General features: G+C 51.0%; 1 protein-coding gene across 1 annotated transcript in view; it reads left to right on the top strand.

Annotated features, from left to right (window-relative positions):
* The window catches only part of LOC119455772 (protein FAM214A), a 103,786-nt gene that overhangs the window by 42,193 nt on the left and 37,832 nt on the right, over window positions 1-23,761 (top strand). Inside the window, exons 2-3 of the mRNA XM_037717232.2 lie at window positions 1,671-1,877; window positions 8,572-8,659. Coding sequence (XP_037573160.1) covers window positions 8,638-8,659 — 22 coding nt within the window. The 5' untranslated portion in view covers window positions 1,671-1,877; window positions 8,572-8,637. The remainder of the gene's footprint in view (window positions 1-1,670; window positions 1,878-8,571; window positions 8,660-23,761) is intronic.

A 23,761-nucleotide genomic window follows, 5' to 3' on the forward strand; every position in this document is an offset into this window, starting at 1 on the left:
GGTTGCGCGCGCGCGCAGCTAGCTCTCGGTGTTGTTTTTCTTTTGCCTCCTCCGTCGGGGATCCGTCGGCGTTTTGCTTTTTGCCTTGCCTCAGTTGCGCAAGTCACGCGATGGCGGAGGTCTCCTCTAACTATGTTGATTTGCTTTGCCGTGCTTGACGTCAGTGCGCGAAGCACAGCGTCTTTTTTTCTCTCTCTCTCTCTCTCGCGCGCGCCCAGGTTGAGACATTCGACCGGCGATTATGCAGGTGTATGAAAGGCGCGAATAGTCGGGAAATGGCTTTCAAAGTGATGCTTCGGGTTTTGGTTTCTTTTTCGCTCCTCACCCTAATGACTTCTTTCCGTTCTGGCTTGTGAGTTATCTTCGCACGGGGGAACAGCGTGCTGCTGTTTCTGCGCTGGCTGTTGTGGCAAGGTGTTTATGTATCGTCACGGGCGCTCCCACAGTTGGCAGTCTATAAAGTTGGTCGTTTAATGTTCCTTACATCCTTAGCGCTAATGCTAAATTTCCTTAATGTCCCTCGTTAGCGTTACTTAACGTGCTATGAACGGTGCATGAGCGTATACGTGCGCTTAATTCGCTCCATCTGAAGTGCGTGCGTCTACAGAGAACGTGTGTTATCAGGTCTAAAAGAGCGCACCTAAATCGAGTCGTGGTGCGATGTGTCCGACATACCAGCTGTTTACGTAGAGTACACGAGCCAGCCCTTGCGCCATTAAAAAAAAGAAAGAAACACATATCATCAGAGTACTTGAGCCACAGCCAACGCAACAAAAACCAACGCACATATATATATTTCACTTGTGGCTGCGCTTCTGTGAACGTTGCGAAACGACCTGCAGATGCTAATAACCAGATCGCTCACCCCTGTCGCGCAAGAAATTTACAGGCAGCGCCTGTACCGAGTAGCGCCATCTCGTCGTTACTTGTGAGCACTGCGTCCGCGTTTTCCTGCCTCAATACGAATAATCCCTTCGCCCAACATCAAGCTCTACGTAAACCGTGCACAGGTTATTAGCGCTTGCGAGATACTGTCTGTGGCCCTTAAATCGTAAGAAAGAAGCGGGGCCCATAGGATATATTGTTCTTGCCAGTTCGAAGACGAGGAAGACTCTGTAGTCATGCTTAGCGCGTCGTGCATCGTCCTCCAGCCCGGGTATGTTCCGTGAGATAAGACTTGTTTGTCTCTAGAGTGCAGTTAATTACGGCATCGCCTAAGCGCACCTTGTATATGTAAACCGTGTCGCCAACTAAGTGCAGTGCACCGTAGGCTCGGGCTTGAGTCAAGCCAACGGTGCCGGGGGCCGACTGCGTCTTTCAGAGAAGGAAGGACCCCTCCCCCACTGTGTTCCACTATGCACTGATCCTTCCGTGAAGCTTCCATTCAGTCGGCGGCGCACAGTGGAGGAGCTAGCGCTTCTGATTCTCTGTTCTGGTTAGCATGACGCGACTCGTCTATAAGTTTCTCAGCGTGGGATGGGGTTCGTGATGTATAAGCTAATGAGCCAGCTCGTGTGGGAGTGCGCACGCGTAAATAACGCTGGCCGTATACGATCAACACTTTGGACAGTTGTCGAGGAACAACCTCGGCGTTTTTTTGCTCTGCTTTGTTATTTTGCGCGCACTGATGACTAACTGGTTTCGTTTTCCTTTTTCCCTCATATGCGCAGTTCTGGAGACCATGGCCCAAGAAGCTTTATTCCCGGCCTCGTCAAGTGGCCCGTGCACCGGTTGGACCCTTGAGCCGAGCCTAGACCCGTGACCGGCACACACAGGGACGAGGCGGAACCCTCCCTCTCTCTATACCTTGCTGCTGGCCCGCGTGTGTCTGTCGCGTTGGTTTGACGGACGGGTGCAGTTTCCAGTGGCGGGCGCAGGTGAGCGCGCACAGCCGTCTTCTCTGCGAAGTGCGATATAAAAGCGGAGCAGGACGGCTCCCTTGAATGCATTCTGGGGTTTTACGTACGTGCCAAAACTACGATTTGATTATGAGGTGCGCCGTAGTGGGGGACTCCGAATTATTTTTGACCACCAGGGCATCTTTTAAGTGGCCCACAATGCACGAGACAAGGACGTTCTTGCATTTCGCCCCCATCGAAATGCGGCCGCCGCGGCCGGGATTCGATCCCGCGACCTCGTGCTTAGCAGCGCAACACCTTAGCCGCTAAGCCACCGCGGCGGGTACGGACACAGGCAGCGCTGAATCAGCGCTTACTCGAAGCACAGTTTATTTTGGGAAACGGATGTCGTACATAAATGCACCAGCTGACTAAAAAGAGCTTGTGTGGAACGATGCTTTGTCATTCCGTGATGGAGGATAAAGCATCAACCGATGAGACTATTCAACGATGAATGATGTATGGTTCTGCGCATGCTCATTTTAACGCGACAGCGTTAAGGGCCCCGTGTCGCAGAAAATCTGGCGTCGGCGTCCGCGGCTGAGAAAATCATCCCGAACGTACCACCCCGACCGCCCCTGCCCAAAACGGGCATGCCATTTTCGGCGTGTCATTTCCCCCCCCCCCCTTTTTTTTTACGTTAATTGAATGTCCTAAACCTCTAAGCCTTGGAAAAAATGACACTGGCAAAGCTCAGAGCGCCCTAAATTTACTGCTTGTTTCAAGGACCCAGTTTCGGGTACTCGGAAGGTGAATGCGTCATGGCGTCACGATACGCTGACTCGCTTCGTTCACGCGCAGCACACTTCTTTCTTTTTTTTTTTTAATAAGCGACACCATCATGCATATCCAGATATTGCTACACGATGTCAGCAAACTTATCTCTGTGTCTTGGCGTCAGGATAATGTTGATCACGCCAACTCCGTCGCTTCGAGGTCAATATGAAATTAAGATATCTTACACGGTTTCCCAGCCTTCAATACGGTGCTAAGTTTCATTCATTTACGTGCAAGAAACGTGTGGTATGCAGGGTTTTTACAACTTCCCTTTAAGATAAGTCCGAATAAGTAACTCTACTGTGGAAATCCATTATGCTCACGGCGGGCTAGTGCGGGAATTTGGCGGTGGCGTCGCCACCAGCCTTTCGTTCTTGCTCTGAACGACTTCGGATCAAGGAGGTTTTGAAAACCCCCTTGGCTTTGACAGGAGAAGGGCCCGATCGGAATTGGAGATCGCTGGGAGATTCCTGCGTCCTGCAGTGTACATAAAAATAGACTGATGATGATGATTACAAACTGCATGAGACTTCTCGAGACTAATTGTTCCTCCTCGTTAGGAGGGCCGAGGCGGCGGCGAAATCGAGCGCAGTCTTCGAAACGCTGGTCGCGATAATGCGCTCTTACGCAGGCTTTCTCCCTCGACGGAGGCCGCTTAATTGCTGTTGCTCTAGCGTAATTTACTAGCGCGGCTCAACTCGTTGGTGTAATTATGAACCGATTAGCGCAACTCTTGTTGTGTGTGCAAAAAACCGCGTTCGCAGAATACGGAAGCCTTTCGTTTATGTTTTCAACGAAGAAACACGTACGAGGGCGACGCTATAAGTATACAAAACGTAACGTAATACCCCCCGCCATCACCACCCACTCCCTCGATCGTTTTCATCCTATCTTTCAAAAGATGTTTTCCGTGCCGTTGCTTCCTGTAAGCCTGCGCGTATGTGTTAGTATATTCTCCGGCGTATTGTTCGTTTTCCCCGTTCCTGCCCCGTCAGCTTCTCGCGTTCACGTTAGGTGGGTCGGCACGTCAGTCGGCCGCGCATTACGCGCAGCTGGGCCTCCTCCCCGCTGCAGAAGCAGCAGCGGCAGCTTCGAGCATACTATACCGCGCTGAACAGCTGTGGCCTGATTTATCCGGTGCAGAGCCGGCCGTGAATCGATCGTGTTTGACGAGAATCGCAGTATACTGCCAGAGAGAGAGAGAGACCTTGGTTTCCCGCGCGAGGTATATCAGCACGTCGCGGACTGATCGCGCCCAGGAATCGCCGTGTATATGAAACGACCTGGCTGTGTGTGTGTGTCAAGGGGTCGTCGTAATTGCAGTGCTTCGTGGTCGCGGCGTCAAGTTCGGAACGACCTCCTTTAGCGGACCAGCAGGTCGTGGGCTCGATTCGCAGCCCCTACATCGGGACGAAATGCGAGAACGCTCGTGTATACTGACGTTTCGGAGCACTTTAAGGAACCTCTAAGCCGGTCGTTGAAACTAATCGGGAGCGCCGCGCTGCAGTTTCCGCCAGGAGACAAGCCGCGTGGCTCTGCAGGGAACGTGAAAACCCGTCAGTGCTCAATGTGGCTTTTTATTTGAATATCGCTTACATCGAAAGTTTTAAGGTACATTTGTTTCGCTGTAGCGAAAATTTACTGATCGCTTCGTTTTTTTTTTTTTTTTGTTTTTTTTTCTCTCTTTAATGAACGAGATCGTTCTCTCGGCAGCAGACTTAAGTGAGCGAGATGTGTCCTTTGCTGTATAAACACGTCTCGTAGAAGCCTGCCGTCACGTTCGAGTCAACGCGACAAAATTGCAGGAACATGGCATTATACGTGCGCGTTATCTTTTTCCCGCGCACTCTGTAGCCGAGCAAGAGAGAGGCGCTTACACTGACGTCACTGTCACCGCGATCCTCCCCTTCTGTTGGACCGGTACGTATACTGTGCGGAATGACCTACGGCCGGAAGCCGTGCAACCGTGTACTTGGAAAAAGTGGATTAGGCGGTCGCTGGTATACGTACGAAGAGGATTTCCCAGTGGCGTGGCGCAGCCGGAAACTGCTGCTTTCTTCTCGAACTTCCCCGCCCCGCTTCTGACCGGCCGACTTCCCGCCGGCAAGCCGAAGCCCGTCGGTGTCTCGCCTGCTTCGCTGCGTGCTTTCGTGTATAGTATTACTCGCTTCAACGAAACAAAAGAATGGGACGGGCTGCGCCACAGCGTTCGACCGTCGAACGTGAGTTGCTTTCGGCGATGATTTTTTTTTTTTTTTTCGTATCGTGCCTTCGGCGTTCGACTGCGCACCTTCTTGGCGTCGAGTGTGAGTGAGGCATTTTTAGGAACTGGTGCGACTTATTGTGACTCTGTTCGGTTGCTTTGATCACCTGACTGCACTGTTGTTTTGTGTGTGTGTGTCTGTGTGTGGATTCTGATATAATGACTTAGCCAGTTCGGTAATTCGAGTAACAGTTGCTGCCCGCGAAACCCAAAGTGGATTTCCCTGATCATGCTGATATCAATGCGATAGCGTTAAGGGCCCCGTGTCGCAGAAAATCCGGCGTTGGCGTCCGTGGCGGAGAAAATCATCCCGAACCACCTCGACCGCGCAGGCCCTCAGCGTGGCGCAAGGTGTTAGTGAACAAAAATTGAATTTATCACAGTGAAATCCGTCGTAAAAATGGTAAAGTACGACTTAACCACAACCTACACAGATGATGGCGTCGGATTGTAATTTGAATGTACGAGCAAACGTAATTATGTTACGAGCAAACTCAAACATAAACCCCTTTTCCAGCATTTGTACCATACCAACACCGGCGCGCTCGGGCACGGCCGCCTGGATCGGCGCGCGCGGCGGGCGTCGATCCAGGCGGCCGTGGCTCGGGTATGTTACTTGCGAAAATCCTTTCCAGATGGCGCTCGCATCCTTGGCAGGTCAAATTGGGACACGCGCGCGCGTCGGGGCAATAGCAAACAATTAATAAAATAATAAAAAAAGGTCCTAGGGCCTTCACACGTTAATATAAGACTACTTATATTGCCCCTGGAAAAACGTATTCCCAGCAATGCATTTCTGTATAAAAGTGAAGCCGACTTTAAGGGGTATCGGTGTTAGCTTGGTCTTTGTAAGCTGGCTTTCACACGTTCTGTGTTGCAGTGAAGCCTACTCGTAAATAAAAATGCGATGCGAACGGAGCTCGATAACGCTATCGCTTTCCACTCTTAAAGGCAAAGCTTAAGCGTCCTTCAATTTTTATCCATGTAGCCCGTTTTCCTTGTTCATTTCGTTTAATCATTTTTTTGCACTTTCCATGACTTAACTATCTGGGCTTATTAACTAACTAGCTTATTAACTGCTGGGCTATATAGTTGTACGTGACGTAAGTGCGGCACAAGACGCAGTACACAGATGTAGGCCGAAATAAATGGTCCCGTGAAGTTAGCTGTACCTTTGACATTACAAACTTTCAAGGGGGAATAAATAAGTAAACGACGCTCCTGCATGTGGTTCAGAGCATACTCGATACATAATGACAATTGAATTGCAGATAGCGCCGCGCGAGTGCTCAGCTTGCGGGATATATGCTCGGCGTAAGAAGCATTGTTCATGAGAGCCAGTATACAGGGTGTTTCATTTTATTAGCTGCACCAAATTTTTGAAAATTGCCTGTGGCAGATAGCACAATTATAATCCTTGATCTAAACTACTCGATGAGGCGGCCATTACTTCCACGAGAAATCAAAACGCCTAATTGAATAATTAACGTAATTACGCTAATTGACTTCTTAAGTAATTATTTTTGCGGCACATCTTTCAATCTACGAATTATAGCCGCTGAGTTCGCAAGGCGCAAGACTCACTCGGAACGAATTCTCGGGACTGAACTAGTTTCGAGATATTAATTTTTTCAGTGTCTGACGAAATGCAGGGGCGTTCCAGTAAACTTTTTGAGGAAAACGCTGTTTTATGCATTGAAGCGCAATAATTCGTAGATTGAAAGATGTGCCGTAAATTACTTAATTAAAAAGGTAATTAGCGTAACTATGTTTATAATTCAATTAGGCGTTTTGATTTTTCGTGGAAGTGATGGCCGGCTCATCGAGTAGTTAAGATCAAGGATTATAATTGTGCTATCTGCCACGGGCAATTTTTTTTAAATTTTGGTATAGCTGAAATGAAACAGCCTGTGTATGCGGCACCTGTTTTGCTAATCGATCGTTTTGGCACTCGCCATTTCTCACGGCTGCGACACGCGTTGTATTTATGCGCCTGCTGTGCATGCATATCAAACTTGAGGATGATTTTTGTGCGCGACAATTCTGGCAGCTCTCGGTTAAGACAAAGGGCCTCCTCGCTGACGTTGACGGCTATATGCGCCTACATAGCTGAAGATGAATTGCCTCCCAACACTGCTCGCCTTTGTTATGTATAGCGTTGTACGGCGGGATGTATTACCTGCTATATCACCGACTGCGGATTGCAGGTCACTTGAGCGTGCGAAGCCACTTTGCACAGTCCGTGCACGGTTGCGGTCACACAAGTGTGTTCACCTTAACTGCGAGAGCAATAAGCCTATGTTGTATCGGTTTGACGTTTATACTCGTACCGTTATTGCCTTGACAGCTGGGTGTATATGCGGGAATGGAACAGCTCTGACATGCAGCGACATCTTGCAATGAGCATCTGTCATTTATTTATATGTGCTGGGCTGAATGTAGTGGCACCGAAGTAACATTTATGATTGTCATCATCGTAGCTGTTGTTCCCGTGTAGTCTTAGTGATTTGGTAACGGTACATCTGTACGCCAGGTTAAAGCTGCTCCCTCTTTTTTCACTAATCATCAAGACCCGGACAAGTTTTCGCCGTGTATTCCAAAGCCGTATTTCGTCCACTTAAATATACGGTGCAGGGCAGTCATTGCGAAAATTCTGCAGGCCACTTCTTAACGTGACGGGCGTTGTGAGGCTAACGCGCATTCATTAGGACGACCCAAAAATCTGCAGACGTTAAAGGCTGTGCATGTCGGTGCTACTTCGAAATCGACATTTTCTCGGGACTATTTCGTCAGTCGCGAGGCTTGTCTGAGCATGATTGGCTCAAGTTCAGATGCGGGCTCCTGTTAAGCGGCTGTCACGCGGTGCAAACGCGTGGGGAGTGTGAAATGCGATATCCATCGGTCACCATAAAGCTGGGGGGCATCCAGCTGACACAGGATCTTCTGCGTGTCCGCTGTTCTTATATAGAGATGGGTTTCCTAGAAAAGCGCTAATGGTCCCCAAGATTTGCTCGCCCGAGTGCGCGCACTATACAGTCAAAGCCCGGTTACAGCGAACTGGTTCGTACTCTAAAAATGTTTCGATATATCAAAATAATTGGATACATCGGAATCCGGGTAGAATAAACTTTCATGGTGAGTTCGTTATTCACGGATGGAACAAAGCCGCGCGACAGTGCTGAAACAGTTCGGGGCGACCCGAATCTCGCCGCAGCCTGTGGAAGTAACTCAGCAGCCCTATTTGGACCTATAGTTCTCGACCGTGTTGTGCTTCGTAACGCACCTTACCCGGTCACGTCCGAACATGCCACCAAACCTTCTCAGTCGCATGATCTCAAACGATACTGTAAAGCCGCTGCGGGCCTTTTTATTACGCAGGTTGTAGGTGCTCGGGTGTTTGATATACCCAACGTGTACACACTCCGTTTTAAGGGATTTATCTTGCAGGAGTATCGCTAATAAAGTTTTGCACGTTCTGTGTAGAGCATCATTCGTTCTACCCGGATTCGTTATAATGAATTTCGACTGTATTATATGTTTCTTTGTGAAGCTCACTTCGTCCTGACCGTGTTGCTATCTGCGTTGTTTCCTCAGGAAAGCTCACGTGTGCGTGTCATTTCTTGGTTGTGGCAGGCTGTTCTCCCGCTCCTTCGGAGGTACTGAAGACGTCTCGCAGCGCCCGCTAGCTCGTTGTCGAGGATGAGACCAACGGCGGAGAGCGGTGAGTGCTGTATAACAACCGCCGCGATGTCCCGCCTGCCTTGCAGCGACGACGCCCAAGTTTCCTGTATTGTGCGTCACCAAGGAGTCCCTTTCAGATTCCTTTAGTTTTATAAGCTCTGTCACACGGGGATTTCTACCGGTGTCCGCTGAGCTCGACTTGTAATGAACTTGCTCCTGCTACGCATCGCGCAGAACATCGTTGTAAAGAGGCAACGACCGGCTGCTGCTCTGTTTGAGCTTTATTCATGTATGTAGTTCACCGAGGGCGCATTTTTCGCGATACGCAGAGGGGGGGTGTAATCAATGGCGTAGCCAGTACGTGGCACAACAGACACGTGCCCACCCCTCCTTCCCGAAATTTCTGTATTAGTGTGCGGACTGCCTAGCCCCCATGCTCCCTCTCTCCCTCTTTCCCGGTCAAGTGAGTGCCCCCCCCCCCCCCCCAACTGAAAAGAATTTCTGGCTACGCCACTGGGTGCAATGATATTGACCCTTTTCGCGGAGCATTTTGTTTTAGAGAAACGAGATGGCGCTCACGGCGGCGCGCCATACCTCTCCTCAGCGACCGCGCACGAATACGAAACCATTACCGCGTCTACCTTGCTTCTGTGCGATCAGCTGTCGGAAATGCAACTGAGTTTTCGCTAACACACTGTGCTCCAATCATGATAGATTGAATCATGTGGATTGAAGACGTGTGCAGTAGTTGGTTGCAAAAATAGTGACTGGCATGTTAAGGAATAGAATGAATCTGTGGGGCCTAGTTGGCGGACCGCTGCTGCAAGTGTCGGAACGTGTTACCGGCACTTCGTGATGTACGGCTTTCCTCGAGGATATAGAAATTTGCTCATCCGCCAGCCTTGTATCGCTAACCTTCAAAAAAAGGGCTTCATCCCCAGAACGTTGGCAAGAGTGAGTACCACTCGTTAAACAATTACGAAGGGAGAAGCGCTGCTTCCTGTCATAGTAAGTTTCGCGCACGTTATCTATACACATCTGTCCCGAATGGAAGGAAAACGTACACCCACTGTATCGCCGACGTATCAAGAATAAGTGAATGGGCGAACACTTGAATATATGCGCACTGTATACGCACGGACTACATGACGGACTACACCTATGGCGCACGAATGGTCGAAGCTGAATGTTTCGTGACGGTCCACAAGAGTAAGCGAGTTACTAGCTGTAATATATATTTGCTACAAGGTATTACAATGTACAAAACAGCTACGTTTCAAGCCTTGTGCGCAGCAAGAACAAATCTATCGGAACTGAGCACACCCGCGAGCGATTAGGCAGAAAATAATCAGATAGTGGCCGCACCGAGGAACTTCACCGGAGTCAGAAACTGACAAGCCACTGCTTCAAAATATTTGCCGAATAAATAACAAAGAGCAAAACACACTAATCCTGACTGAATTCATGAGCGGAATGTTTGGATAGCTTGGAATACATATTTAGCCCCGCCTTTAAAACAAGCACCATATTTACGCTGCTTGCGCCGTTTGGACATAGCTTAATCAGCTCCGAAAACGCTTTTGCATGTTCTCTGAAGCTGTGATCAAAGCTTCGTGTCGTCTACCCAGCTACCGTCTACGATATCTCCGAAAACAGAGGTTTTCTAAGCCGCGCCGGCGTCATACACTTCCATTGTAAACAAGGAGGCAACGGAGGCAGTTCAGGCAAGCAATGGACGCGTCACCACGTGATCAAACATGGCAGCGATCACGGGATCGCCGCTAAAAGGGTCAATAGTCTGTTGCGCACGGGTTGTGTTGGGAATATGAAGTGGTGTTTAAAAAGAAATTTTTACAGATTTAGAGAGCGGAAGCGTCGCAAATCGAGAGGAACATAGGAGAGTGACGTCGGTGTTGTGTTTGCCTGTGTTCAGCTGTGTTCAGTTTGCGGGTTGGCAACCTCTCTACGATAGTACTAGTGTAGTCAACCTTGTGCGTGACGGGCGTAGGGTATATAAGGCCCTGACCGGAAATAAAAGCTCTCTTTGTTGTTTCGCCGTTACGACAGTAGTTTCGGGCTTGCCTTCGCCCGGTGTCTTTTTCTTCGCGCCATCTTGCATTGGTGCGAGATACAACATAAAATGGCGACGAGGTAAAACCGCGAGTTCTTCAAGATCGATGCACGCCTGCACTCATCGCCCAGAAGCTTCATCAAGCTCAAGGATGCGAGCTCGAGTTGCGTCGCCCACTCCAGCAGTCTCCGTCGTTCGCGACGCCGCTCCGGCAAGTTAGGCATCGCAGCGCTGCCGTGTCGCCCGCTACTCTTTTCACGCCTGCGCCTCACTCTACGCCGGTAAGCCATGGCTGCCTTATTCAACTGCAACCCGCCGCCTCCTCCGTTTCTTGCTACGCCGGGTCCTGCATCAGTACCGTGGAGACAATGGAAGCTTGCGTTTCTCAACTACTTGGAGGCTATCGGCGGCGAGGACCTCACGCAGCGACGCAGAAAAGCTATCCTACTGAATGCACTAGGCTTGGAGGGGCAGCGAATATATTACAGTTTGGCGCCACTTACTGCGTCGGAGCTCATCAACGTACATATGAAGACTGAGCCCGACTCGGATGTTTTCGACGAGGCAATTTCACTGCTTGACAAGCATTTCGCAACAAGCGTAAACGAGTTGATGGAGCGACACCGCTTTCGACAGCGTCGTCAGCTGCCGGGTGAGCCCTTCGAAGCTTATGCCGCTGCACTGCGCGAGCTAGCCGCAAGCTGTGATTTCGGTGATCAAATGGAGAAAGCCGTACGAGACCAGCTACTGGAGGGGTCGACATCGCAACAAATACGTGAGCGTCTGCTTTTTGAGGGAACAAGCCTTACGCTGAGCCGCGCTGTGGAGCTTGGCAAGCACATCGAACAGACTCTACATGAACTTAAGGAACTGTCAGCTGATTCAGTGGTGCAAAGAATAGTTGACAAGCCTGAACGTAGGAGTGCAAGTGGATTTTCGGCGTGCTACCGTTGCGGGTCAACCAAACATCGAGCGAATGCAAGAGAATGCCGTGCTAAGAAGGTGAAATGCCGAAACTGCAACAAAGTGGGACATTTTGCGTCTGTGTGCCGTTCAAGACGCCCAGGTGAGTCTCAGGGCAACACCGAAAGCAAGAACACACCGGAAGCGACGAATGCTATCTCTGTTCTCAACCTCAGCACTGAAGGTATGCGAGGGAAAGGAATTTACATCGATGTCAATGTTAACAATACTACTCTGAGCCTCCTCATCGACACGGGATCGTCTGTCTCTCTGCTTAACGAAGCAAGCTTTCAAGAACATTTCTCTGGCTGTTCACTTACGGATGCTAAAGTGAGGCTGGTCGACTACTCAAAGCAACGGATTGCAGTCAAGGGATGCTTTCTGGCGAACGTAGCCTACAAGCAGGTTCAAACCTGTGTTCTTTTTCACGTCGTGGAACGTGGTACATCGCTTTTGGGACTGGATGCCATACAGAATCTCCAACTTTGCATTGAAGGGGATACGCTGTCGTGTCTACAAACAGATTCACAGCCTTCATCGTTGCTGCCAGCCCACCTGCGTGGTGAATTTTCGCACCTGTTCTCTGGTAAACTTGGCCAGGTCAAGGGTTTTGTGCACGAAGTCAAAGTTCGTCCCTCGGTGAAGCCTGTAGCTGCCAAGCTACGACGGTTACCGCTTGCTCTCCGTGAACGTGTGTCTGCCGAATTGCGCCAACTGGAACTGTCGGGCATCATAGAACGAGTTGATGCGGCCGAATGGGTATCGGCGATCGTTGTTGTGCAGAAACCCAATGGGACGATACGCCTCTGCGTTGACCTTCGAGAAGTGAACAAGGCCATCATAGTGGATGGGTTCCCTCTCCCCCACACGGAAGAACTGCTGCACCACCTGGTAGGTGCAACTAGATTTTCAAAACTGGATTTGAAAGCTGCGTACCATCAGCTGGAACTGACACGTGAAAGTCGTGAACTAACAACATTTGTGACTCACGAAGGCCTTTTCAGATTTAGAAGAGTATGCTTTGGCCTTGCATCTGCACCTGCAGCTTTCCAGAAGTTGATGTCATCCATACTGAAAGGGTGCCAAGGGGTACTGTGTTACATAGATGATGTGGTAGTATGGGGAAAGACTGCCAGTGAACACGATGAGAACTTGCGAGAAGTTCTGAAACGGATCTCCAATGCAGGTCTCACACTGAATGAAAAATGTGTTTTTGATGTGGACCAAATATCCTTTTTGGGTCATGTAGTGAGTAGTGAGGGCATCGCACCCATGCACTCAAAAGTTGAAGCAGTCACCCAGGCAGCAGTGCCAAAAGATGCACCAGCGTTACGATCGTTTTTGGGACTTGCAGGATATTACGCCCGTTTCGTGCCACACTATGCGGACGTTGTAGAACCGCTCAGGAAACTATTGCGCAAACAGCAAGCGTTCGTATGGGATGAAGCCGCACAGCACAGCTTTGATGCAGTCAAAGCAGCGTTATCGTCATGCAGCGTGATCCACATGTTCGATCCAGAACTGCCGGTGGTTGTGACTACGGATGCCTCCAACACAGGACTGGGCGCTGTACTGCAGCAGCAAGCAGGGAAAGAGCTGCGAACGGTAGCTTTTGCATCCCGGTCATTGACGTCTGCCGAACGCAAGTATTCTGCGGGGGAAAAAGAGGCCCTCGCGTGTCTCTTCGCGTGTGAACACTGGCACGTCTACTTGTGGGGCCGGCGATTCCTTCTCCGAACTGATCATCAAGCGCTGGTGACATTGCTGTCGTCGGGAGGTGCTGGTAGAAGGCCACTACGAATTGCAAGATGGTCTGCCAGACTTTTGTATTATAACTTTGACATTGTGTACCAAAAAGGAAGTGATAACGTAGTGGCTGATGCCTTGTCCAGGCTAGCGGTGACCTCTGCAGCTGAGCCAGAGTTGGACGAAGAGGTGGTGTCCGTGGTACTGTCTTGTATCACCAAAGGGCAGCTTCAAGCAGCTACAGCCGAGAGTGAAACCTTACAGACTGTGATTAAATACATTGCTTCTGGATGGCCTGCCAAAAAGACTTTAGGCCCAGAGGTAAAGCCCTACCATGAGGTGAAGGAGGAACTCTCAGTGATAGACAACATAGTGTTCAGAGGGGACAGAATTGTTGTGCCTGAAACTTTGACATCCGAGTTGGTGGTGTTCGCACATGACACGCATCCAGGCATCACACGAACAAAGCAAAGATTTCGAGAGAAATTCTGGTGGCCACGAATGGATACGGAGGTGGAACACGCAGTCAGAAGTTGCCACATTTGCCAAGCAGCTGACAAGTCGGCAAAACCGACTAATGCACCCCTGCAGCCTGTTGCGTTCCCAGAGCTGCCATGGCAGAAGCTCGCCATTGATATTGTAGGCCCCCTCAACTTGCAGCAGGCAAGTCCGAAGTTTGTAATAACTCTCATAGACTACCATTCTAAGTGGCCAGAAGTTTGCTTCACAAATACAGTGACGTCTGAAGTTGTCATCGACTTTTTAACTAATGTTTTCAGCCGCGAAGGCTACCCAGAGGAAATAATTTCTGACAATGGACCCCAGTTTAAATCCCAGGTATTTGAAAATTTCCTGAAGGAGAGGGGAATCAAGCATGGTGTCTCGTCCGTATATTACCCCCAAGCCAACGGCTTGGTGGAAAGATTCAACAGAAGCCTAAAGGACTTCATTCAACTCTCTGTTTTGGAAGGCAGATGTGTCCAGTCGACTGTAGTGGAATATCTGGCCGTGTACAGAGCAACGCCGCATTCTACTACAGGAGTTTCCCCGTCTGTGTTACTTCACCGCCGCCAGCCCAGGACTCGCCTCGACATTGTGGGCTTGCCGTCCAAGGAGTTCTTCCAAGAGCCTGCATTGGCCATGCGCCGGCTGCGTGCCCGTGTTCAGGCAAAGCAGATGTCAATGAAGACTTACACAGACGAGAGGCGAGCGGCGAAGGCTCCGAAGTTCCGGGAAGGAGATTATGTGAGAGTTCGTACCCAAGCAGCGACGGGAAAGGCGGGACGATCCTACTCCAAGCCCCGACGAATAGTCAAGCAGCTAGGTCCAAACTCTTTCCGCTTGGAGGATGGGCGTACATGGAATGCGTCGAAGTTGGTGTCTGTTCCAGAGCAGTGTCAGATCGGGAGGAACCAGCAGTCGCAGAGCGCCCTGCCCACTGAGGAAGACCCCGACCCGTGTGGTGTGGACGACTCGCAACAGCCTCTGCAGGTAACCACGCCTACGAGATCAACGCCTTTATCAAGTTCATGTCAACCCCCTAACTGCCCTTCAGTGGTGACGTCAAGAGGACCCTCGACTAGGGACCGACGGCTTCCGTCACGGTTCCGGGACTTCTATGTGTGACTTCATTTTTTTTTTTTTTGCGAAGGGGATGATGTTGTGTTTGCCTGTGTTCAGCTGTGTTCAGTTTGCGGGTTGGCAACCTCTCTACGATAGTACTAGTGTAGTCAACCTTGTGCGTGACGGGCGTAGGGTATATAAGGCCCTGACCGGAAATAAAAGCTCTCTTTGTTGTTTCGCCGTTACGACAGTAGTTTCGGGCTTGCCTTCGCCCGGTGTCTTTTTCTTCGCGCCATCTTGCATTGGTGCGAGATACAACAGTCGGGTGTGCGGGTTTGTCGACTAGGGCCTGTAAGCGACCGTCTCACGTGTACAGACTCGTGAGCTTACACTAAGTGAGATTACACTAAGCTTACACTTACACCGGCTCACAGAACGAAAAAAAAAAATCAAAAAAAAAAACAAGAACGTAAGACTTCGGCGTTAACTCGCCGCAGCTGTTCGTGGATTCTTGCCAAACACAAGCCAGCGTCAGTCTGAGCGCTGCTCTTGTATGTAGCTACAGGTACGTCATATGTCGACCGTCGAACTCCTTCGAGCATAGGTAGTGCGCGCATCGGCTACTGTGCTAACAGCAGAGTTTCCGTTTTAATTGACTCCATTTGCAGTAGAGGCTTTCTACAGGAAGCCAGTTGAAAGTGAGCGGCGCAACTCGTGTCTACAGCGAAGCCGCAAGGTCGTCGCGTCTCTTGTTCTCTCTGGACCCGCGCGCAAACGGGTGGGGCGTCGGCACTCGCTTCTGGGAAGCGTCTCTCTCGGCCGGTCGCATTTGACGGATCCCGCAAGAGCGACGGCCTTGCGTCACGCTTGCGACACGCGTGTCTGCCGCGCTCATGTGGCGGTCACGAGGCTCGCGTCTTTTGCTTAAGAAAGGGGGGTAAGGGAACCAGGCAGGCACGCGGCCGGGGTTGTGGTCCTCCTCCTCGGTCGAGGTAAAGAGTCTTCGTAGCTTCGCGAGTCGATTACTTCGCGAGCCCTGTACTGCCGCTACACGTGCGCCGATTCGAGGAAGGGGGAAAAAAGGGGAGCCATGTGACGGTAAAGAATCAATGCAGTGGCGATTGATTTTTTGCCGTGTGTGTCATGCGCCTGCGTTTGTCCCTTCCCACTCTCTCGCGCATGTATTGACCTTCGCGAAAAGTGAGCCGGCGTTGGTTGAAAAAAAAAAGTCACGAGGTCGTGTGTGGTGCAGAGGTGTGTCGCTCATAGGCGCAACTTCGCGCGCGGGGTACATGTATGCGGTTCAGCGGCCTCGATGCGACCTTGAACCGGCGGCCAGCTGTGAAGAGTGTCCCCCTCCTCCTACCTCTGTGCGGCCTCGCGTGCATCAATGCCGTCGCTTTTCTTTTGTGTCTGGAGACGAACGGGGACTGGCCGGTCACTGCTGGATGGGAGAGAGGTGGCGGTTCTGTCGGCGCTGTTGCCGGGGGCTCCCTCCGCCTGCGGTCGAACGGTGTCCGCGGCTCGCTCAGCTGTTCTCGACCCTCCACTCGATCCAACCCTGCTGGCAGCACCGTCTGCGCCGACGGTAGTGGCTGTTCCCTTTCCCTCGCCGAATAATGACGTGCGCGCAGGCGTTTAGGGTCAGCGAGCTCATCACGGCGGTCAGTCCGGTGGGTCCACGCTCCCTGCACTCGTACCCTGGCTCGTGTTGTACTACGTAGCCCTGCCCCCCCCCCTCTCTCTCTCTCTCATCCTTCTTTCCCATGAAGTGACTGCCGGTGCACGTGCCTCCTCGCCCGCCCCGCTGCCCTCCCCACCTGGTATAGCGATTGGTACTGCTGAGTCAGTGGGGATATTCCAGCTTGTCTGGCGACAGCGGTAATGGGCCTTGGCTTCCTTCCACGGAACGACAACGCAGCGCAGTGCCCTCTCGAGAGCGCACCTTTGGGCTGTCCGGTTGTCGCTGAGAATGCGCGCTGGTGACGTGGTCGAAGGGCACGCAATGTGTCTTCAGAAGTGGAGTGAGGTCATCGGGACGGAGAGCGTTTCGGCGATATTATTCAGCTTTATTGCGTGTTTATAACCTAGGCTATTTTTCTAAAAGAAGGAGTGACAGACTCGAAGAGAGTTCACGTTATTCCCGAGCCTCGAGTTTCGGTGTTTCGCCGATAGATGTGCCGCAAGCGACTAGGACCGAAACGTTATACCGGTGACCTGCAGCTGGCAACGCTCGATTGCGACCTCCTTGAAATTATCTGTGAGGGGTAGGTTGCGCGTGGCCACGATAGAGGTTACCAGGGTACTCCACTCCCCAAGAGGAAACACCTATAGCTTGTCACTATTCAAGCAATGATTACTGCAGAGGTGTGTCAAACCTCGTCTAATGAGTTCCCCTATTGAATAACCTTCCCTAGCCATGCCGGCATGCTTTAACTTTTAAAGCACGCACGACTTTCGGGTCTCGGTAGTCATGCTTCGTCGGTGAGGTATTCCCGTTCATTGTCCAGATTCATACATTGCCAGTTGGGTGGCGAACCGGACTTTTTACTTTCGGTTAACCAAACAGCCTTTCCCAGCTCATTTCTCTCTCTCGCACACTTTGTGTACATGACCTTAAGTTTCAAGTTACTCATAGGTGTTTGTACACACCCATATATATATATATATATATATATATATATATATATATATATATATATATATATATATATATATACAAACCGATGTGCGGGGGGTAGGAAGAATGCCGAAGCGTAAACTTTGTCCGCAGGGGGCGCAGTGCAGCTGCGCGCGTCCCTTCCGCGTTGGAGCCCGTCCAGATAGAAGAAGCCTGCGAGCAAACCGGCGAGGCGTGACTGCCGGTGCGGCAGCCACGGCCAACAGCGGAAGCCGCACCCGCTTAGATTCTCGCCGACTGAGCGCGCTGTGCTGTTACTGCTCGATATACACTTTTTGGAGAAAGGAACGGAACCGTGGACACGCAAGAAGGGTTCGGCCGGAGCGAATCGGAAGAGTCGCGAAGCGCCGCGTATATAGCTGGCCTGACGCACGGATGCTGCTGCCTTCTCGCCCTGTGGGTTTGCCGCGCGTGCCTTTAGGATAAGAACACAGCGGTCTGTGCACGCGAATCATTTAATACCACGCTCCGCGCACCCGCCGGCTGTTGCTGCTGCTGGCAACGACGGGCCGAGTATAATCCTCCCAGCGGGCTGGCGGATTCGTTGCCACATCGCTGGAATTAATGAACGCGTCTCTCTAATCACCACCGGGGTCTTTGCTCCGTAGTTGCTATAATCTCATCGTGTACTCCGTTGCCTTCTCTATACGTTGTGTCTCTCGCACTCTCCTGTCATCTTAGTAATCGTCGCCAAAAAGAAAGAGGTCCTCGCCAGGAATTGGTTAACGTCGCTTTAACGGAGCAAGGTATTATGGCAGGTGCATGCAATGCACTTGCTGAAATCAACATTAAGCTTATATTTCTTGAATCGCGTTAAATAAACGATGGTCAAGGAAGACGCGTAGTGCGTGGTGCAGTTGTCTTATTTACAGCATTGCCCGCGCCCCGACTATGTGGAAGAGTCGCCGTTATACGCCTATACTTGACCAAGACACCGACGCCAAACTTGGATAAAGAGGCAAAGAAGTCAAGTCCATGTGCGTACACCCGAGCAACCGTAATGCGATAGCATCTTCAGGATTGCACAGCCTTCCAGTATCGTTTCGCGTCAGGATCAGCCCATCAACTCAGCACCTTTGATTACACATTAGTGTGTTTTGGAAATAGGGCACCGAAAGTTTCGGGGCGCTGGCCAGGCGTACAAGAGAATGCAGAAAGCTTGCGGAGGAGTTGGGGTTTTTGGTATACGCAAAGTCGCTTGGGGATGCTATATTTGTAAAATTCCCTAGTCTCCGGGATCGGCCCAGTTTAAGGTAGGCAATTGAAGTTATGTATCGTCGGGAATACGAATATTCCTGTGTTCTAGCTTTCCTGTTTGCGCTGGAGATGTGCCGGGGGACCTATCTATCAAAGCTTCTTCTACGCGCTTGGTCCCGTCAGAAGAGCGAGAGCCGCCTCGTGGCCCGACGCCGCTCCCGAGGCTCGAAGCGCATAGCTTTCTTTTCCCGGTTCCCACGTTCTTGCGCTGCTTTCGCCTCTTTCTTTTCTTCTTTGTCTTCACTTTTCGTTTTCAATTCTTCTTTCTCCAGCCGATGTGAGCAAAGGCAGAGCCGCTTCGGGAGCGGGGGCAGCATCAGCCCAGGTATGCGAGAGTGTGGGCGCGCGAGACACATTGAGAGAGAGAGGGGGGGGGGGATGCTGCGGGTGCGCGGGCCGGGGTTTGAGGAGAGAGCGGACGGTCGTAATAAAGTTTGGTAGCTGCAGGACCGCGCTCCTTCCCGGAGCTTTGCGCAGTCAGGCGTTGACTATGTGCAATGCGGCGAACTTTGCTTAAAGGCCGCGCGAGGGAGTATAAGGTGATAAAAAAAGGTCGCCTCGAGAAAGATGACACGTCGTACCGGGAAAGATTTTCTCTTTTGGTATTTTTTTTCCCTGCTTTTGGTTCTCGCGTTACGTATTTCTGACATTTGGTAAGCCTCAGTGCTGCCTCCTCCCCCCCCCCCCCCTCTTCCTCCGTTTTTTAAAAATATATTTCTTCTTTCTCTCTCTCTCTCTCGCTGGTTGTGCGGCGACGGCCACAGAACCTGTTCCGTGTGGCGACTGGCCGATGGAGCGTGCTTTTCAGTAGCTTTTGTTTCTGAAGCAGCGCCGGGTGCTATATTGAAGAAGGCATATAGCGTTCTACGTTTGTGTGCTTTTATCTCTTCAATCGCACGTGCTTTCCTTCTCCGCTTTCCCTTTCCATCTTTGTCTTTCCTTACCCCTTTCTCATTGTATATAGGGTAGCAAACTGGATGCTTGTCTTCGGGTTAACCTCCCTGCCTTTCGCATCTCTCCCATCTCCCTTCCTCTTTCGTATTCCCGACCTTTTATGAGGCATCTCCGGCAACGTCCAGTCGCTGTAGGCGCGCTATCTTTATGGCACGCGGCCATTTGGCGTTTACTGCCCGCGCCGCGCAGCCCATTTGATCGCACTCCTCCGGGGTTTCTCCGTGTCAAAGAAGCTTCTAAGGTGGTTTTTATTACGCTAACAGAGGGCGCTGAGCTTGTATTTAGGCTATAGAGTTACTGTATGTGCGGAAGCACATATACAGTAACTCTAATTTAGGCTCACGAGAGTGGAGGAAACCGAAACGTAAGTATAGCGCACTGTGAGATATGAGAGGACAAATTATGACAAATGATAAAGGCTAAGACTGTGGGTGTGTTATGCTTTCTTTTCTACTAGCACTTTCAGGAGCGCCGGAATAGCGCGCGTCGTCTGGGAGCTCTGTCTGCGGCTGCTGCTGTGAATCGCGCCCACGCGTCAACCACGCGCTGCCTCTCGCGATCTCCACATACGCGTCCGCTACGTTTATAGTTTCACGTACGCAGAAGCAGCGCCAGAAGTCCCTGCGTGGAGCCCTCGCATACATACGATGGATGCTTCCGCATGCGAAAAATATACTGACCTTTACCGTCTATCTATTTGCGCTATACACACAACTGAAGCAGCAAGGTGCAGAGGCTTTTGCTGTCCTTGTCAGCGTACTGCGTGAGCAGGAGGTCTGCACGATCGTGCACAGTTCGAGCACTGAACACTTTTACCCTGGCCGCCGACAGCCGCACGGCGATTTCAGTCCATCTCATTGGATGCCGCATCATGTCTTCGAATGGGTTGCACTCTCGAACATCACGAAGTAGATCTAAGTCGTCACTTTTTGAAAATCTTAGGCGCGGAGCACTGCTCGGAGCGTTCGCTTGGTCTGCCGCCATCTTGAAACCTGCTGTCGCTCGATAGTTTCGTAACTCGCGAGAGCGCCCCGTCGGACCGCCACGTACGTAGAGCACGCAACGCAAGCGCTAGTGAGGCAGTCACGCCACACTTCGCTCCGTTTGCAACGTGGCGCACAAGACAGATTGTCCTCGCCAGCCAATATATCGTGAAATGAAAACACTTATAGAGCGGCGCTCAAATTTCGCATTAGGTAGCATCGTAATCGTCGGTGAAATTTTTTTTCTTTTGTAACGCCACAACAGGACACAAGACACTGTATAGTGTCTTGCACTGTCACTCTAGTAGGTTCGCTCATTCGCCGACGTGTAAATCTTCTCCTAAGCGCAGCTCAATTCAAAGGTCAGTCTCTCCAAGGCTTTCACCGCTCCAGTTTCTGATACACAGCGCCAACACGGACGGAAGTTTCAGCTGTGCAGCCTCATATACTGAGCTGGTTGCGGTGAACGCATGGTCCTCAGCCACCGCACAGCTGCGCAACGTCTCTATAGAGAATGCGTATACGCACATACGCCTCTGTCAGAGGACTCGCCCGCCTACTACATGCATTGCACCCGCGCGGCTGTTTCTGCCGGTGCCTTGTTTTTGTTCCGTTACGTTCTCCTTTTCCCTCTTCTCGTTGTATTTTCTATATATTTTTTCTCGCGCCTCGTTTGTATCGCTAGGTTTATCATTTTCGGCCTCAAGGATTTTTCCCCCTTCCTCCTTATGCTGCTGCTGCTGCTGCATGCTGAGTTTGTGACGCGCTCTCTCTGGCCCATTATTACGTGTTCGCCTCTGCGATAAAGGAGGCAGAGAGAGGGGGAAGGGGGCGGAAACTACCCTGCTGAGCCGAGCCTTGTTATTTCGTTGCTCTTTCGTGTGTATACGCGAACGGCGTGACCGCGTATCGCAGCCGCAGACTCTCCCCCCCTTCTGACTTTCGGCCCGAAGTAAAACTACGCTGCGAATATATGGGACACTCGGGTGTTCGGTGTCGCTGTTGCTACGGTGCTACCGCCGACGAAAGAAACGCCAAATATGAAAGCGTGGTTGGTGGGCCCGCGGACATTGCACCACTTTCGAGGCGATCGAGCTTCGCTTGCAGTGCCGGCCGTTGAGTCGTGAAAAGCTGCGACGGTTAATATGGCCACGCGTGTGCTCACGCAAACTCCACATTCTCTATGCATAGTGTTATTTTTTTTTTTTGTGTGTGTGTGTGTGTGCGCGCAGCTGTTACAGCTGTCTGTTATGCACGACGTGTATAGTCGTGCTAGAAGAAAGTTTGTGGGGAAACCGGCGGTAAGCCTTATTGCGAAGTGTATAGCGACTATCGTCTTTTGTGTAGAACCGGACTTCACGAACTATATATATGCCTATGTAGAGGTGTGCATCGTGGGCGCTTTTCATGATAGCAGAGCAGAAGAGGCGTTGCTTGATCTGTACTCCTTCTAGCACTTATTTAGGTCTGCACGCGTGTTTTGTGTGGTAACATCATTAGCTGAGGCAAATGCAAACTGCGCTTTGAGAGAGAGAGAGAGAAGAGGGGGGGGGGGGGGTTGCATTGCACCGATCTTGTTGCCTGCGTCCCCCAGAGAATTGTACTTCGCGCGTGGCGTCACTGCGCGAAACGTGCAGGCATTAATTGCTGTCTATATATAGGGGGTGTACATCTATCAGATCGCGGTATATTATAGCGATTATAGGTTTGCTAGCCGATCAGCGGTAACGGAACGCCCTATGTTTTACCTGTTATTAGTGTAGTCTTGATGGATCAATGAAAAGATCGCGTATTTGCATAGCTCCTGTGCATGCAGTAGAATAATTATGGTTAGCAACCTTCCCGTCTCGACTTTCCTTAAAATGACCCGATTCCCTGCTCGACCCTGTCAGGGACGGCCATATATATATATCTTCCGATCTGGGGATCTATTCGCCATGTATGCGCACTATAAACGTACATCGCAAGCAGCGCGTAAGTTAGTACTATCCACATGCGCTGGCGCCCTTTGAATCTGACTTTTTCCTTTGATGCTCCCTTGATCCCGCCTTCTTTGCGATGTTAGGCACAATAGACTTGGCAGCAACAGAGTTGGCGACCTTAGGCACAACACGGCAGCACAACAGCTGCAACTGTGATGCAACCTCAAGAGTATCTTTCTTGCTCTCTCGCGCGGAACTAGAGGAAGGTGCTCGCGCGTTTCTGACCACCGAGAAGAGAGATGCGACATGCTGACACAACGTAAACAAGCTCGTAAATGAACTGCGCTTTTACCTCAAAGCCGCCTACTCGCGCACACACAGACGCACACGCGCCTTCTTCCATCACGTCTCGTGGACGGCCCCGATAGGGCGTGTGTGTGTAGGGCGAAGCTCAACCTGTGAGAACTGGTCTCCGCTGCACGTTTTATTCGCTTCCTGCCCCCCTCGACGAACGAGTCGGGCGCGTTTTGGGCGCCTGCCAGAGTGAGAACAGCTCGTTTCGGAGCGACGTTGCGCTGTCTGGTATAGCGGTGGAAGAAAAAAAAAATAAATAAAGGAAAAAAGTGGCTCCATCTCCCAGCCTGCGCCATGCGCGGCGTTAAGGGCGGCCGATACGACGGCGCTTGCATACAGGGGAGGCTTCTCAGATCGATGATTCTCGAGGGTTTACGCGAGCGTGCGTCCTTAATTTAGCTTGGCTCGCACTTTTTTTTTTTTTTTTTTTCGTTTGTCGTCGTGACGTGTGCGCAAGAAACGCGCTAGTTTCATTCTCGCCTTGCTGTATTATACAGCCGCAGTGGCGGCGCTGTTCGGCATGTTTCGGAAAGTTTAGCTGCAGCGTGTGTGTGTGTGTGTGTGTGTGTGTGTGTGTGTGTGTGTGTGTGTGTGTGTGTGTGTGTGTGTGTGTGTGTGTGTGTGTGTGTGTGTGTGTGTGTGTGTGTGT

Source organism: Dermacentor silvarum, chromosome 6, assembly GCF_013339745.2.
Source record: "Dermacentor silvarum isolate Dsil-2018 chromosome 6, BIME_Dsil_1.4, whole genome shotgun sequence".
In the NCBI taxonomy this organism is placed as follows: Eukaryota; Metazoa; Arthropoda; class Arachnida; order Ixodida; family Ixodidae; genus Dermacentor; species Dermacentor silvarum.